The 17,333-nt window shown below is 34.4% G+C and overlaps 1 protein-coding gene across 20 annotated transcripts in view; it reads left to right on the forward strand.

Annotated features, from left to right (window-relative positions):
- LOC139521918 (dedicator of cytokinesis protein 1-like) overlaps positions 1 to 17,333 on the forward strand; it is a 110,574-nt gene that overhangs the window by 40,416 nt on the left and 52,825 nt on the right. For all 20 annotated transcript variants that reach the window (XM_071315665.1, XM_071315667.1, XM_071315668.1 and 17 more), the window contains 2 exons: positions 7,468 to 7,651; positions 9,355 to 9,467. In XM_071315665.1, coding sequence (XP_071171766.1) covers positions 7,468 to 7,651; positions 9,355 to 9,467 — 297 coding nt within the window. The remainder of the gene's footprint in view (positions 1 to 7,467; positions 7,652 to 9,354; positions 9,468 to 17,333) is intronic.

Genomic DNA, 17,333 nt, shown 5'->3' on the forward strand with positions numbered 1-17,333 from the left:
TATAAATGTTTGCTCAAACATTGTAATTAAGATTGATTTGCAATCAGTAGATAGGTGAAGTTTCATCTTGTATCGGCACGTTAGGTCTGCACAGATTGGTCCTACATTTGCGCAAAAAATCCACATTTCAACAAAACATATTACGTTTGAGCGAAATTTACCTGTTGAAAAGTTACTACATTTGCGTGGATTTATACAAAGACATATAAAAAATAAATCTTACTTGAAAAGTAAAAAAAGTTACTTGATATTGTTAAAATTAAATAAAATAAATTTGAACAAATTTACTTAATATAATAATAATAAACTAACAAGATGGAACTTTATTATCTCTGAGACAATGGGCTAGATATTTTATAGTCATTACAATGAACAGTTTTATTCCACTCATCCAACCAACTATACTTGCGTTGAGATTTATCTACAAGTTCAGGCGACTACTTACATTAAAGTTTGCGACAGTGATAACCAAGCCTTTTTAACCGCACAGACAAATAAAAAATTCAGTTTAACGGTAAACAATTTCTTGAAATTTCAAAATGGTGAAATTTCCCGTCAATGCCATCTCAAATCGATAGGATACAAGTACCAGACAATGACTAATCTATAGATGATTCCCATATAGATGTGATCTCCATGTATACTGCGTTTTATTCATGACTATATACTTTGAATGTTCTATTTCATGATAGTCACTGTATTATATTCAATAATATTCTTTTACATAAATGCTGCTTTTTATACGACCGCAAAAATTGAAAAATTTTTGGTCTTATATTGGTATGACATTGGCTCGTCGTCGTCATCGTCGTCGTGTCCCAAAACATTAGATTTTCGCACAATAACTTTAGTATAAGTAAACAGAAATCTATGAAATTTTAAAATAAGGTTTATGACCACCAAAGGAAGGTTGGGATTGATTTTGGGAGTTTTGGTCCCAACAGTTTAGGAATTAGGGCCGGGCCAAAAAAAGGTCCCAAATAAGCATTTTTCTTGGTTTTTGCACAATAACTTTAGTATAACGAAATAGAAGTCTATGAAATTTTAACACAAGGTTTATGACCACAAAAGGAAGGTTGGGATTGATTTTGGGAGGTTTGGTCCCAACAGTTTAGGAATTAGGGGCCAAAAGGGTCCAAAATTAAACTTTGTTTGATTTCATCAAAAAATGAATTATTGGGGTTCTTTGATATGCCAAATCTTACCGTGTATTTAGATTCTTAATTTTTGGTCCTGTTTTCAAATTATTTTACAATTAAGGTCCAAAGGGTCCAAAATTAAACTTGGTTTGATTTTAACAAAAATTGAATTGTTGGGGTTCTTTGATATGCTGAATCTAAACATGTACTTAGATTTTTGATTATGGGCCCAGTTTTCAAGTTGGTCCAAATCGGGGTCCAAAATTAAACTTTGTTTGATTTCAACAAATATTGAATATATGGGGTTCTTCAATATGCTGAATCTAACCATGTATTTAGATTTTTATTATTTATGCCCGGTTATCACATTGGTCCACATTGAGGTCTCAAGGGTCTAAAATTGAACATTATTTGATTTCATTAAAAATTGAATTCTTGGAGTTCTATGATATGCTGAATCTAACCATGTATTTAAATTTTGGATATTGGACCATAATAGGTAAATGTCCAATTTAAAAAATTTAAGTTTTTAAGTTTAAGTTCTTAGACCACATTCATTCTGTGTCAGAAACCTATGTTGTGTCAACTATTTAATCACAATCCAAATTCAGAACTGTATCAAGCTTAAATGTTCTGTCCATATTTGCCCCTACTGTTCAGGGTTCGACCTCTGCGGTTGTATAAAGCTGCACCCTGTGGAGCATCTGGTTAATGTCTATATAAACAAATAAAGACTTGTCTATATATGAAATAGCAAGGTGTGGCATGATCACTAATTTATATTCCAAACAATAATCTAAAAACAAATTACAGGTAAAAAAAAAAAATCTGGTGAACTACAGGTAACTTCGCACAATCGTATTACCATTTCTCTGCACAAATGTAATGTGTGTCATATTAAAATCCGTGCAAATGTAGGTCGCCCTCTTGTATACATTATACTTATAAATGTTATTTGAAGTTAAGCAATGTATACAAGTTGAAGCCCCACCTATCAATTGATTGCAGATTTCAATATTCATTACAATTACAAGCTTTTAAACAAACAAAGCAAGCAAGCCAACCAAACCTTTAACTTGCTGGCATTAGGATAACAGCTTTAATACAGTCATTCTATCTGAAGTATTACCTGCTGGAAATCCAATGACCAAATCTGATGGATCTTTTATGCTCAAACAATTTGACCTGCCCACATGTAATATGTGAGCTATTGCCATCACTTTGCATCTGTCTTGTCGTTTGTCATTTTAAACTTTGAAAACCACTTGACTAATTTCAACTAAACTTGACCTGGATGATCTTAATAGTTTCCTGAAATAAAGTTTGTTGTATCTGTCACCCAAATAAGATAGCCCATCGTTGCTAAAATTTGTATATCATAGTTATATGGATGTTTTAAAGTAACAGTCTAATATCTTGAAAAGTATAATAGAGAGAGAAAATTTGACAATGGAATCATTGGTACAAATCAAAATCTACTGAATTTCTATAAATTGTCAAAATTATCAGATGACTCCTAGTTGGAGTTGATACCCTTAAAATGATTGAATATAAATGGCCAACCCATGGTTAAATTAAAACAAATCTACAGCTGCCATGAATTATTTCTTAAATAGACAGGAACTGCAATCTGCAAAAAGAATCAGCCAAGCAGGATTAAGAAAACTACAAATATGATTTAAATCATCTTCTGACTCATTATAAATTTTTTTTTAACTTTAAATAGCATTTTTTTGGAACCAGTTTTAGTGTTTTTGCTTAGTATCTTTAAAACTATTAGAGATAAACAAAGACTAAAGAGCATCATTACTTTTTACCAACTTTCATGTTTAACCTTTTATCTTGTAACTTTTATATACCGACAAAAAATGTATACAGCAAAATCAATAAGCAATACATGTACAAGATCTACTTACACACAAAGATGATGAATCATTCACTCCTTAAAAAGAAGTTCTTGGCATTAAATGATGATTTTTCATAACTTTTGCTGTAAAGATGTCAAATATATATTCACCAAAAAAAAAAAAATTGACCCAAAGTCTAAAATTTAATTAATATCAAACTAAATTCTATATTAGAATTGCAAAAGTCCCACCATTTATAATGAATGATATCCTAATAAGTATTAACATTGGGGACTAAATGTAATCAACTTAACTTTCTACATGACCGTAGATTGCATATAGGCTTTAAAACTAGGTATTTACTTTTAATATAGATTTTAAAAAAAACATATGTGATAATGGTTTCCGGTATGTAGAAAAAATTATTTACTGAACAGTAGAGCTTTTCAGGCTCTTGGGAGCCTCTGATTTTATTTTTCATGTGTGTTGATTTTTGGAAATGTTTGGTAAATGAACTTATTAAATCAAGTATTTTTGTTAGTATGGTGCCATAATTTTCCTGTATGTTTCAACTAATCTGTATATTCCACATACTACATGTTAGAATTATATTGAAAGTACTCCAAAAAAACTGTTTGTTAGGCAATAAGATATGTTGTATGAAACATATAGGAAAATTTTGGTTTGTTTAATGAATTATGTGCGTATATTGTAATTTTAACTTTTTTATATATGAAAACATATCATGTGTTCTAGTGTGATCCTGTTGAGTGACATTTTGATAATTTTTAGCAAGTCTATATTCCTCTTCAACTGTTCTAAATTATTAATTTATTGAGAAAAAGGTAGAATACCATCATTTAATATATAATTTCATGTATATTCACTTACAAGTTTATAACAACAGTATATAAGACATATCCGACAGAATAAAATCCACATACAATTAACCCTAATAAAACACTGTATCACTGCAAAATTAGTTATTAAGCACTTGATCAATCATTTTTTTTTACACTATAACATAGATTATACAGATATATTGATGAATGTAGTTCTCTAGATTAAGAACATCAATTTATAATTGTTTAAGACCTTTTTAGCTCACCTGGCCTAAAAGGCCATGTGAGCTTTTCTCATCACTTGGCGTCCGTCGTCGTCGACGTCGTCGTCGTCGTCGTCGTCGTCGTCGTCGTCTGTCGTCGTTAACAATTTTTCAAACATCTTCTCCTCTGAAACTACTGAATGGATTTGAATGAAACTTAACATGATTGTTCCTTAGTATATCCTGCACAAAATGTGCGCTTCGATTTTTGATCCGTCAAAAAACATGGCCGCCGTTACTTAAAATAGAACATAGGGGTCAAATGCAGTTTTTGGCTTATATCTCAAAAACGAAAGCATTTAGAGCAAATCTGACATGGGGTAAAAATGTTCATTAGGTCAAGATCTATCAGCCCTGAAATTTTCAGATGAATCAAACAAACCATTGTTGGGTTGCTGCCACTTAATTGGTAATTTTAAGGAAATTTTGCAGTTTTTGGTCATTATCTTGAATATTATTATAGATAAAGATAAACTGTAAACAGCAAAAAAGATCAGCAAAGTAAGATCTACAAATAAGTTAATATGACCAAAATTGTCAATTGACCCCTTAAGGGGTTATTGTCCTTTAATGTGTCCTTTAATGACAATTTTTCACAATTTGTTCATCATATTTGCTAACTTTAAAAAATCTTCTCCTCTGAAACTACTGAATGGATTTGGTTAAAACTTAGCATGATTGTTCCTTAGATTATCCTGCACAAAGTGTGTGCTTTGATTTTTGATCCGTCAAAAAACATGGCCGCCGTTACTTAAAATAGAACATAGGGGTCAAATGCAGTTTTTGGCTTATATCTCAAAAACGAAAGCATTTAGAGCAAATCTGACATGGAGTAAAAATGTTTATTAGGTCAAGATCTATCAGCCCTGAAATTTTCAGATGAATCAAACAAACCATTGTTGGGTTGCTGCCACTTAATTGGTAATTTTAAGGAAATTTTGCAGTTTTTGGTCATTATCTTGAATATTATTATAGATAAAGATAAACTGTAAACAGCAAAAAAGATCAGCAAAGTAAGATCTACAAATAAGTTAATATGACCAAAATTGTCAATTGACCCCTTAAGGGGTTATTGTCCTTTAATGACAATTTTTCACAATTTGTTCATCATATTTGCTAACTTTAAAAAATCTTCTCCTCTGAAACTACTGAATGGATTTGGTTAAAACTTAGCATGATTGTTCCTTAGATTATCCTGCACAAAGTGTGTGCTTTGATTTTTGATCCGTCAAAAAACATGGCCGCCGTTACTTAAAATAGAACATAGGGGTCAAATGCAGTTTTTGGCTTATATCTCAAAAACGAAAGCATTAAGAGCAAATCTGACGGAGTAAAAATGTTCATTAGGTCAATATCTATCAGCCCTGAAATTTTCAGATGAATCAAACATCCAATTGTTGGGTTGCTGCCACTTAATTGGTAATTTTAAGGAAATTTTGCAGTTTTTGGTCATTATCTTGAATATTATTATAGATAAAGATAAACTGTAAACAGCAAAAAAGATCAGCAAAGTAAGATCTACAAATAAGTCAATTTGACCAAAATTGTCAATTGACCTCTTTAGGAGTTATTGCCCTTTAAAGACTTTTTTCACAATTTGTTCATCATGTTGACTTACTTTAAAAAATCTTCTCTTATGAAACTGCTGTATCAATTTCAGCCAAACTTAGGCTAAATGAGTTTCAGAGTTTCAGAGTATCTAGTATAAATTTTATATTTCATTTCCTTGTATGTCAAGAAACATAGCTCCTATGGCTAAAATAGAACATAGGAGAAAATGATTTTTTTTTGCTTTTGAAGAAAATAGGACGATTCAAAGAACATTTAAATAAATTGGAAAGCCAAAATAATCATTGATGAGAGATTAAACCAAAAAAATTCAGGTGAGCGATTCAGGCTCTTGAGAGCCTCTTGTTTTTTATTGCAATGACAGGGGATAACAAGGGGATGGTTACAGCCCTTTTCATTCTCAATTAATCAAATTCTCAAATTATTTTTTGCAGTTTTTATGGCCCTGCAACAAAGTTGTCGGTGCCATATAGTTTTACCCTTGTCAGAAATTCCGTAATTCCGAAATTCCGTAATTCCGTCATTCCGCAACAAGCAATTATACAGAGTTTTTTTCTAAAGACCTGCAGATATTGGGCTGATTTTTGGTATGTGAGTTAACCATGATGAGTTACATGTCAAGTTTAAGTTTTGTTCCGCTCCGCAAATTTTTGCTGAAATTACGGGCTTTGGACTTTGATAAATTATTTAAGTTATATAGATTTTTTTTTCTATACGCCTCCAGATTTTTAGCTGATTTTTGATATGTGAGACTACCATCATGTTTGTGTCCACATGTGTTTATATTGAAATTGCAGATTTTTCAACTTTTTGGGACGGGGCCATTTGTGTCGCTTTGACACATCTAGTTAATATTTCATTTACAATCAACATACAAAAAGTCATGGCATCAATAAATAAGCTGCAAATTAGTTTGTTGTTTTAGATAAAAATGTTATTGTATCTTGATCAAAGTATCTCCTGCACTGTAATCTTTTATTTGACTATTTTGTTAAAAATGTGAAAAGTTGGTGATTTAACGTCTAAGTTGTTTTACTATATGTTAATTCTTTGATGCCAAAGCTTCATTATACTTTCAACAACCGGTCTGATCCAATAAGTTGTAAATTTAATATACTAATACATGTAGTAGCAAGTTCTAGTGTTGATATTTATTATTTATAAACACACAATACTTCCACACTTGTAATGGTCACTTCCCTGAAAATTGGTTCTTTTGTGGAAGAAAAACATTTAAAAGAATTTTGTTATGTGTTTTTATTCACCAGTTCAGACTGAATAATTTGAAAATTACTTTATTTTTTACTATAGTAAACTCTAGCTTAAACAATAAAACCATGTTTGTGCAATTCCTGGCAAAAGCATATACCTATATCAGAGAAACAGGTGTCTTATGTTAATGACTTTATAAAAGTATACAGAGAACTGCATTTATTTAAGAATTATTTGTCATAGAAAACCACACAAATTAACTCTTTCCTATAACTTAGCAGTTTTACATACATTTCTTGGTAGAACGTTTTTATATAGTTTTTCCATTTTTTATTTGATGAAAAATACTGTTATTTTATGGATACCTTTTGGGACATTTATTACAAATATTAGAATGGTTATTGTTAAAAGGATGAAGAGGCAATTAATTTTAGATTAAGTGTATTTAATTTAATTGAATTTAATATATTTTTACTGTCTCACAGTTTGAAGCAGATATAAAAAAAATATTTTGACAAAAATCACAATTATAAAATGATCTTTTGTGTGACATTGAGTAACTTGTAGTTCACCATTTTCAAAAATGTAATTTCAGATAGAGAAAAAAGATGATAAACAAGCACCATACTTAGATCTGCCGTGTACTAGGGATGACCTCGAAGAACAAGGCATACACAAAGACAGTAAAGTGCCTCTGTTTAGTGGACCATTCACTCTTAGTCAAAGAGATAGCTTCCAGATCAATACATTTGTTTGCTCTACAAAACTCACACATAATGGTAATATAAAAAAGAAGATGTGGTATGATTGCCAATGAGACAACTATCCACAAAAGACCAAATTGACACAGACATCAACAATTATAGGTCACTGTACGGCCTTCAACAATGAGCAAAGCCCACACTGTGCAGTCAGCTATAATAGGCCCCGATAAGACAATGTAAAACAATTCAAACGAGAAAAATAACGGCCTTATTTATGCAAAAAAAATGAACGAAAAACAAATATGTAACACTTAAACAAACGACAACCACTGAATTACAGGCTCCTGACTTGGGACAGGCACATATATAAATAATGTGGCGTGGTTAAACATGTTAGCGGGATCCCAACCCTCCCCTAACCTGGGACAGTGGTATAACAGTACAACATATAAATGTTCTTCTCTTAGTCAAAGAGATAACTTCCAGATCAATACATTTGTTTGCTCTACAAAACTCACACATAATTGTAAGGTTCTTCTCATAGTCAAAGAGATAGCTTCCAGATCAATACATTTGTTTGCTCTACAAAACTCACACATAATTGTAAGGTTCTTCTTTTAGCCAAAGAGATAGCTTCCAGATCAATACATTTGTTTGCTCTACAAAACTCACACATAATTGTAAGGTTCTTCTTTTAGCCAAAGAGATAGCTTCCAGATCAATACATTTGTTTGCTCTACAAAACTCACACATAATTGTAAGGTTCTTCTTTTAGCCAAAGAGATAGCTTCCAGATCAATACATTTGTTTGCTCTACAAAACTCACACATAATTGTAAGGTTCTTCTTTTAGCCAAAGAGATAGCTTCCAGATCAATACATTTGTTTGCTCTACAAAACTCACACATAATTGTAAGGTTCTTCTTTTAGCCAAAGAGATAGCTTCCAGATCAATACATTTGTTTGCTCTACAAAACTCACACATAATTGTAAGGTTCTTCTTTTAGCCAAAGAGATAGCTTCCAGATCAATACATTTGTTTGCTCTACAAAACTCACACATATTTGGTAATGTTCTTACCTTAGTCAAAGAGATAGCTTCCAGATCAATACATTTGTTTGCTCTACAAAACTCACACATAATGATAATGTTCTTATCATATCCTTTAAAATGACATACTTTTGAAAATCAGAGCATTTGTTTCACTACAAAATTGATACACTATGGTGTGGAGTTTAATAAAACCAAGGAACTGAATGCAATACTATGCAGCCCCACATCTCTGTCTGTTCTCTTTAGAAAGAGCTTCCAGATCAGAGCTTTTGTTTGTTCTGTGAAAATTGGCAAAAGTTGTTAATTTCTGTGTCATTTTGGTCACTTGTGGAGAGTTGTCTCATTGGCAATCATACCACATCTTCTTTTTTTATACATTATTTCAAGGTATTTTCCATTATTGAAAACGTGTTTGTGGTGGGTAGAAACGGTAATCAAAATGTGTTGGGTGGAAATATTTTTGGGGTAACAACTTTAAGAATTATACAGAATTAAAGAAATTATCTGTGGGTGGCTTAGATTATGTACAAAAAAACAAAAAAATACAGGAAATTTTTTTTTATGGACTATTCATATCTTTTTTCGTCTGCTGTATAAACTTACTTCAGTTTTTGGGCTTAGATATCTTTAAAATTATCCACTGATCCAGATTATACCATGTAAAGTTATCCAGAATTTACTATTTGCTGTTAAAAATTACTGATGTCAGTATTTTTTCTATTGCAGTGGATATTCTAGGGTTGTTGAAGTGGCAGGAATTATTGAATGAGTTGGATCCATCAGCACTTCGACTTCACTTAGAAAAACTGATGCATGTTGACGGAGAGGAAATAGTCAAAGTAGGAAACCTATACTAATATTTTTATTGAATAAACATCCACCTAAATTATGGTATCCTGATAATCATCAAAAAAGGAGTAAAATATTCACATACTGCTTTGTTGAAATTAAACTATACTTAATTTTTAGACAAATGTAATGTTCAGAAGTAGGAAATATGAAAAAAAAACTATTGAAATCTTCCGAAGAAATAGCTGGCATAACATTTGCTTTGCATGGAACATCCAGGTCATCAGTAAACATAGTCAGTAAATGTCCAAGTACCTAAAAACAATTAACCATATCCTTGCCTTGAATGACCAAAAGTGAACTAAGAAAATTCTTCCATTTATAAGAATTGAGAAAATAAATGCACTTCTTCATATATACCATGTATTAATGAATTTTACTTGAATAAGTAAATAGAAATAGTCTACAAACAATTTCACATGAATCGTTGAATAATCATATTTATATGGAAAGTACTTTTTATTGACACAGTTTTCCAAAGGAATAGCTCATTATACGACCGCAAAATTTGAAAAAATTTTCGTCGTATATTGCTATCACGTTGGCGTCGTCGTCGTCGTCGTCGTCGTCGTCCGAATACTTTTAGTTTTCGCACTCTAACTTTAGTAAAAGTGAATGGAAATCTATGAAATTTTAACACAAGGTTTATGACCACAAAAGGAAGGTTGGTATTGATTTTTGGAGTTTTGGTCCCAACATTTTAGGAATTAGGGGCCAAAAAGGGCCCAAAAAAGCATTTTCTTGGTTTTCGCACTATAACTTTAGTTTAAGTTAATAGAAATCTATGAAATTTTGACACAAGGTTTATGACCACAAAAGAACGGTTGGGATTGATTTTGGGAGTTTTGGTTTCAACAGTTTAGGAATTAGGGGCCAAAAAAGGGCCCAAATAAGCATTATTCTTGGTTTTCGCACAATAACTTTAGTTTAAGTGAATAGAAATCAATGAAATTTAAACACAATGTTAATGACTACAAAAGGAAGGTTGGTATTGATTTTGGGAGTTTAGGTCCCAACAGTTTAGGAATTAGGGGCCAAAAAGGGACCCAAATAAGCATTTTTCTTGGTTTTCGCACCATAACGTTAGTATAAGTAAATAGAAATCTATGAAATTTAAACACAAGGTTTATGACCATAAAAGGAAGGTTGGTATTGATTTTGGGAGTTTTGGTCCCAACAGAATAAGGGGCCCAAAGGGTCCAAAATTAAACTTTGTTTGATTTCATCAAAATTGATTAATTGGGGTTCTTTGATATGCCGAATCTAACTGTCATGACTGTGTATGTAGATTCTTAACTTTTGGTCCCGTTTTCAAATTGGTCTACATTAAGGTCCAAAGGGTCCAAAATTAAACTTAGTTTGATTTTGACAAAAAATGAATCAGTTAGGTTCTTTGATATGCTGAATCTAAAAATGTACTTAGATTCTTGATTATTGGCCCAGTTTTCAAGTTGGTCCAAATCGGGGTCCAAAATTAAACTTAGTCTGATTTTAACAAAATATTCAAATTTTAAAGTAAATTTGGATTTTATTAGATAAATACTTACCATCATAAATTCTGAGTGTAACCCCAATTGCGTCATAGGTCAGATGGAAAATCCCTACTAAAAATAAACGTACTCTCACTGGTCCGGACATATACCCCTGTTTGCCCATATTCTTCCATTCAATTTCCTCAAGACAGAAACATAAGGAAAGGGGATGAAGGGGAGGTGGATGGGACCTATAATTTATGATGGTAAGTATTTATCTAATAAAATCCAAATTTACTTTAAAATTTGAATATTTTATAGCTATAAATACGTTACCATCATAAATTCTGAGTAACAGAATCTAACGTAAAGCTGAATCCCCTGTAACAGAAGAAACAGGAGGAAAGTTCAATCTTTGTGCTGAAACTATAGGTCCAAGAGAGTATAAACTCTCGGCAAAAGTAGCCATAGATTGGAGGTAGTGAGATATAAAAGAGTTCTCATTTCTCCAGAAACCTGCAGACAGTACCTCTTCTAAAGATGCACTGTTAAACAGAGCCCAGGATGTAGAGATACCCCTAACATCATGGGCTTTAACATTAAAACTATTTAAAAGTTCTGCCTTAGAAGAACCATAAGCTAAAGATATGCATTTGCATATCCAAGTAGAAATAGTTTTAACAGAAAGATCTGAGATTCCTTTTTTAATAGGAATAAAGAGTCTTGAGTTAGAAACAGAACGTAAACTACACGTTCTTTCCAGATAAATAGAAAGGATTCTTACTGGACATAAAAGTACAGAAATAGAATCGCTAGGGAGTGCAGGAATCACAACTGGTTCTGCACCCTTATCTGGAATCTGATTCTTTGCCAAAAAAGCAGGATCCGTTAAAAGAGTAACAGAAGATTTATCCCTGTTAAATCGAAGGCAAGCATCAGAAATAGAGAAGGCATGGATTTCACTCCTTCTCCGTCCAGAAGCCAAAGCTAAAAGAAAACAGCATTTATAGGAAAGAAACCTTAAATCTATTGTTTCTGCTGGTTCAAAAGGAGGAAGTTTTAAAAAGGATAAAACTAGTCCAAGGTCCCACTTAGGAACTAAAGTTTTTTGTCTTGGTCTTTCAAGACTAAAACTACGAACCAAAAGAGAAATATGCTCATTGATTCCAAAATCTGGGCCATCAGAAATATGAATAGTTCTTGAGATAGCTGATCTATATCCCTTAATAGTAGAGGGACATAATCCTTTGGATTCAAAAAGAAAAACTAGAAAGTCTGCTAATTGTTGTACAGTGACTTGGAAAGGATCAATTTCCCGCTCACTACACCAATCTGAGAAGATTGACCATTTTGCATCATAGACAATGCTAGTGGAGTCTCTGACAGACTTTGTGAGATGCTTGGTTGCTCCTTGATTTGAGACAGAAGGTCTGGTCTCAAAGGTAGAACTAGAGGACAAGCACATGAAAGGCGCAGAAGGTCTGGAAACCAAGACTGTTTTGGCCATGCTGGAGCAATAACTATGATCTTGCAATTTTCCCCTGCTATTTTCTGAAGTACTGGGGAGAGAAACCTGAAAGGAGGGAAGGCGTACCCGAACATTCCTTTCCAAGATAGGCTCATTGCGTCTACCGCAAAAGATTTTGGATCCGGAACCAGAGACACAAATGTTAGAAGTTTGTGATTGAGACTGGTCGCAAACAGATCTATCTGAGGTGACCCCCAATGAAGAGTCACAGCTTTGAAAACTACTTGAAGTAGTTCCCACTCCGTGTTTACTGGAGCAAGGGATCTGGATAGAGTGTCGGCTAGAATATTGAGGTGCCCCGCAATATGTCTCACCACTAGATGAACCTGGAGTTGAAAACACAGAAGGAGAATGTCTCTGGCTATCTGATAAAGAGAAGGTGAATGAGTTCCTCCCTGATTCTTGAGATAAGCTACAACTGTTGTGTTGTCCGTGGCCAGAATGACAGACTGATTCTTTAGAGACATTTGGAAATGATTCAGTGCAAACAGAACTGCTTTCATTTCCAATACATTGATATGCTCTTCCAAAAGATCTGGACTCCAGACTCCCGAGATTGTAAGCCCCTCCAGATATGCTCCCCAACCGAGGGTGGAGGCATCTGTGAATAATGTTAGACTGGGAATTTGAGGGAACAGACATAGGCCCCTCATTACATTTTCCCGTACTAACCACCATTGAAGGTGTGGAAATAAAGGCTGAGTGATTGGAATCAATGCTTCCCATTCTTGTGAAGCTGCAATCCATAACTTGTGCAGATAAAACTGAAGCGGACGAATGTGAAGTCGTCCCAATGGAATTACATCTGCCAGAGAGTTCAATAGACCCAGAAGTTGCAAGAATTGACGTGCTGTGACTGATTGAACCGTCAGGAATAAATGTATTTTCTGACATAGTTTTGTAAATTTCTCCTCTGGTGGGAGGACTAGGCCTACACTGGTTAGGAAATGTTCTCCCAGGAAAACAAAGTCTTGAGACGAAATTATCTCTGACTTTTTCCAAGAGATAAGGAAACCTAGGGACAGAAAACAATTGATGACCAAATCTGTCTGAACCCTCAATTTGATTGGGCAAAATTCCTTGAGAAGGGAATCGTCCAGGTAGGAATGAATCTGAATAGACAGGGAATGTAGGTGAGCTATAGCTGCCTGCATGATTTTTGTAAAAGCCAAAGGGGCTGTAGACAGGCCAAAAGGGAGAGCCTTGAACTGGAAAACTTTGTTGTTCCAAACGAAGCGAAGGTATTTCCTGTAAGTTTGGGAAATGGGAATGTGGAAATACGCGTCTGAAAGATCCAGAGAAGTAGTCCACATTCCTGGAAGGATTGAAGCCCTGATGGATCTGTTTGTTTCCATTTTGAAGTGGGGAACAATAAGAAATTTGTTCAGAATAGATAGGTCTATGACCGGCCTCATTCCTCCAGTCTTCTTTGGAACCAGAAAAAGACGGGAATAAAATCCCGGAGACAGAGTTAAGATCGACACCTCCTCTATTGCAGCTTTTTGTAACATTGTGTCCACTTCTACTGATAGAAGTTGACACTTTACTGGGTCTTGAGTATGAGACAAACTTATTGGAACTGCAGACAGAGGAGGTGGGTTCTTGAACTGAAGTGTTAATCCCCCTCGAATTATTGACAGCACATAACAGTCTGAGGTAATTTTCTTCCACTGATTTAGGAAAAAACTTAACCTCCCCCCTACTGGTATTGATTTTTGAGGAACTTGTTGTAAATTTTCCCCTGGGGAAGCTGTCAATAACGTACGAGGGGGCAAGAACCTAGGTACTAGACCCAGGTTTCTTGGAACCCTTAAAACCACCAGAAGGCTTACCTGAGCTTTTTCCTGAGTTATTGGGTTTGTTCTGCGGTTTGCCGTAGTTATTCTTCCTTTTCTTAGCAGAAGAAGGAGGACCACCTGAAGCAGAAGTACTAGTAGAACTAGATGTAGCATTAACCGACCTCTTGCCATTAGTAACTTGTACACTAACTTTGACTGGAGGAGGGTTTTTGCTGAGTTCCTCTTGAACCCGCTGTAAGGTTCCTCTTGAACCCGCTGTAAGGGTAAACCAAACATCTTGTCAGAGAGTGGAGATTTCAGTAAAGAATCTTTCAAAGGCTCAGCGATAGAAATGTTTTCAAGAAACTCTGCTCTTTTAGATAGGGTGCAATTAGCAATAGAACCCATTAAAAGCAACTGAGATGAACCTAAAGCTTTATCCAGTTGAAGTAAGAAGGATCGTACTTCTGCTGGAACAACCGAATCTTCGCTGTTAAGCAAATGTCCGGTTGCAGCTAGAAAATGTTCGGCTGTGCCAAGAACTTGAGAAGCACTACGAAGGAGATTCTCAGTCTTTGACCAAACAGGTTGAGTGAGACGAAGACCATCTACTGGCTTTTTTCCCAATAAAGATGACATAGATTTGTCACAATTGGGAACAAGTCTACCCAGTGAAGAATCAAAGATATCAAAATCCTTGTACTTAACCTGATCAGAAAAGGATGACATTCCAAATCCTGAGATATTGTTATTAGCAACCTTTTCACTAGCAGAATTAGCCATACCTTCATTAATAAATTGTAAAGCAAAAGCCATATGGCCAGATTCAGGAAAAGAATTGTGAGAAGTCACAGTATCCTGAGAAATACCACAGGAAGCTTCAAAAGTTGAAGAAGGTTTCTTCGGCTTGGAAGGAGAGGCAAAAGGGATATGTGCTTCATCCCTCATCAAGGTATACACCTTATCCCTAAGATCCTTCAAGGAAGGAGGATCCTCAGTCTCCTTGGTGGGAGGTTGTTGAGCTGACTTAGAAGAAGGCTCAGGGGCCGTCTTCGATACCTTGGGAGAAGAAGAACTTTCAACATCCTCATCAGTGAGGAAAGCCCTTTCATGACTCCCAGGGGAAACAGAAAGCTCGTCATCCTCCCTCTCATCACATTCTACAGACTTAGCTGGAGAATGTTGATGAGAAGAAACTCTATTCTCCAGTAGAGTCATACGACTGGATAGAGTGCTAAATTCAGCCTTGAAAGACTCACCAAAGTCCAAAAGTAACTTCTGTAAACCATCCAAAGGTGATGCATGATCAGAAACCTGAGTACCATGAGAAGAACTAGAAGCTTGAGAGTCGGGTACGGTGGTAGAAGGAGCTACTGCAGAAGTCAAAGATACTGCTACGGGTAGAGCAGGAGCTAAAGGTGGTGCAGTAGCTACCCCAGAAGGGGGACCATAGAAATTGTCCCTATAAGGCCAAAAACCAGGTTGGTTTGGCATAAACCCACCATAAGGGTAAGACTGTGGCCAAGGTGGCTGAGACCATGAGGGTAAAGGTTGTGTGCCCGTGTTTGGAAGCATATACCCACAATAGGATAATGGGGGTCTAGAACCTGGCAAGTTCAAGCCCATAGCTGTACCTGGGACAGAACTAATAGTACCCGCTGAATTAACAGGCCTAGATAAAGTATGAGTCACCGAAGTTGACGTAGGTACCCCCCTAAAATGCATGGCCGAACCTTGTGAAAGGGTCGGATAGGTAGCATTACCAGACACCGTTGTCGAAACTCCGGTCAATGTACTGGTAGTTTGGGGGGGACTTAAAGGTAGTGACCCATCTAAGAGATAGTCCGAACCAGGAATACTTACATACGGACTATTCAAATTAAAGTCCATAATAAATTTTACTTTAGTAAAAAAAACACAAATAATTTGTTTAGAAATTTAAACAAAACAAGGGAATATATTTCCAATAAAATACACAATATATATGAAAAGCAATTAAGCTATTCAAAACAAACTAAACACTTCTCTGTTGAATCTGTAAAACTTGATGTGCACGTGTGACCGATGTCGCAGATGGAAATTGAATGGAAGAATATGGGCAAACAGGGGTATATGTCCGGACCAGTGAGAGTACGTTTATTTTTAGTAGGGATTTTCCATCTGACCTATGACGCAATTGGGGTTACACTCAGAATTTATGATGGTAACGTATTTATAGCTATAAAAATTGAAATCTTGGGGTTCTTTGATATGCTGAATCCAAAAATGTACTTAGATTTTTCATTATGGGCCCAGTTTTCAAGTTGGTCCAAATCAGGATCTAAAATTATTATATTAAGTATTGTGCAATAGCAAGTCTTTTCAATTGCACAGTATTGCGCAATGGCAAGAAATATCTAATTGCACAATATTGTGAAATAGCAAATTTTTTTTTAATTAGAGTTATCTTTCTTTGTCCAGAATAGTAAGCAAGAAATATCTAATTGCAAAATATTGTGCAATAGCAAGATTTTTTTTTAATTGGAGTTATCTTTCTTTGTCCAGAATCAACTTAAATCTTTGTTATATACAATATACAATGTATATTCACTTTTTACTACCAACTGATAAATTAAAATAATCTTTACCATTCAGTGATAACAAGCAGTTTTTTTACATCTTAATATTTTATGATGTATTTAAATGAGTAGTTATTGTTGCAAACTCCATTAGAAATTTTAATTGAGATTAGTTTTGGAATAAGGGAAAGGGGGATGTGATTAAAAAAATTGGGTTCAATTTTTCTCATTTGAAATTTCATAAATAAAAAAGAAAATTTCTTCAAACATTTTTTTGAGAGGATTAATATTCAACAGCATAGTGAATTGCTCTAAGAGAAAACAAAAATTTTAAGTTCATTAGAACACATTCTTTCTGTGTCAGAAACCTATGCTGTGTCAACTATTTAATCACAATCCAAATTTAGAGCTGAATCCAGCTTGAATGTTGTGTCCATACTTGCCCCAACCATTCAGGTTCAACCTCTGCGGTCGTATAAAGCTACGCCCTGCGGAGCATCTGGTTTCTTGTGTTTTACTA

The sequence above is a fragment of the Mytilus edulis genome, chromosome 4, assembly GCF_963676685.1.
Source record: "Mytilus edulis chromosome 4, xbMytEdul2.2, whole genome shotgun sequence".
NCBI lineage: Eukaryota > Metazoa > Mollusca > Bivalvia > Mytilida > Mytilidae > Mytilus > Mytilus edulis.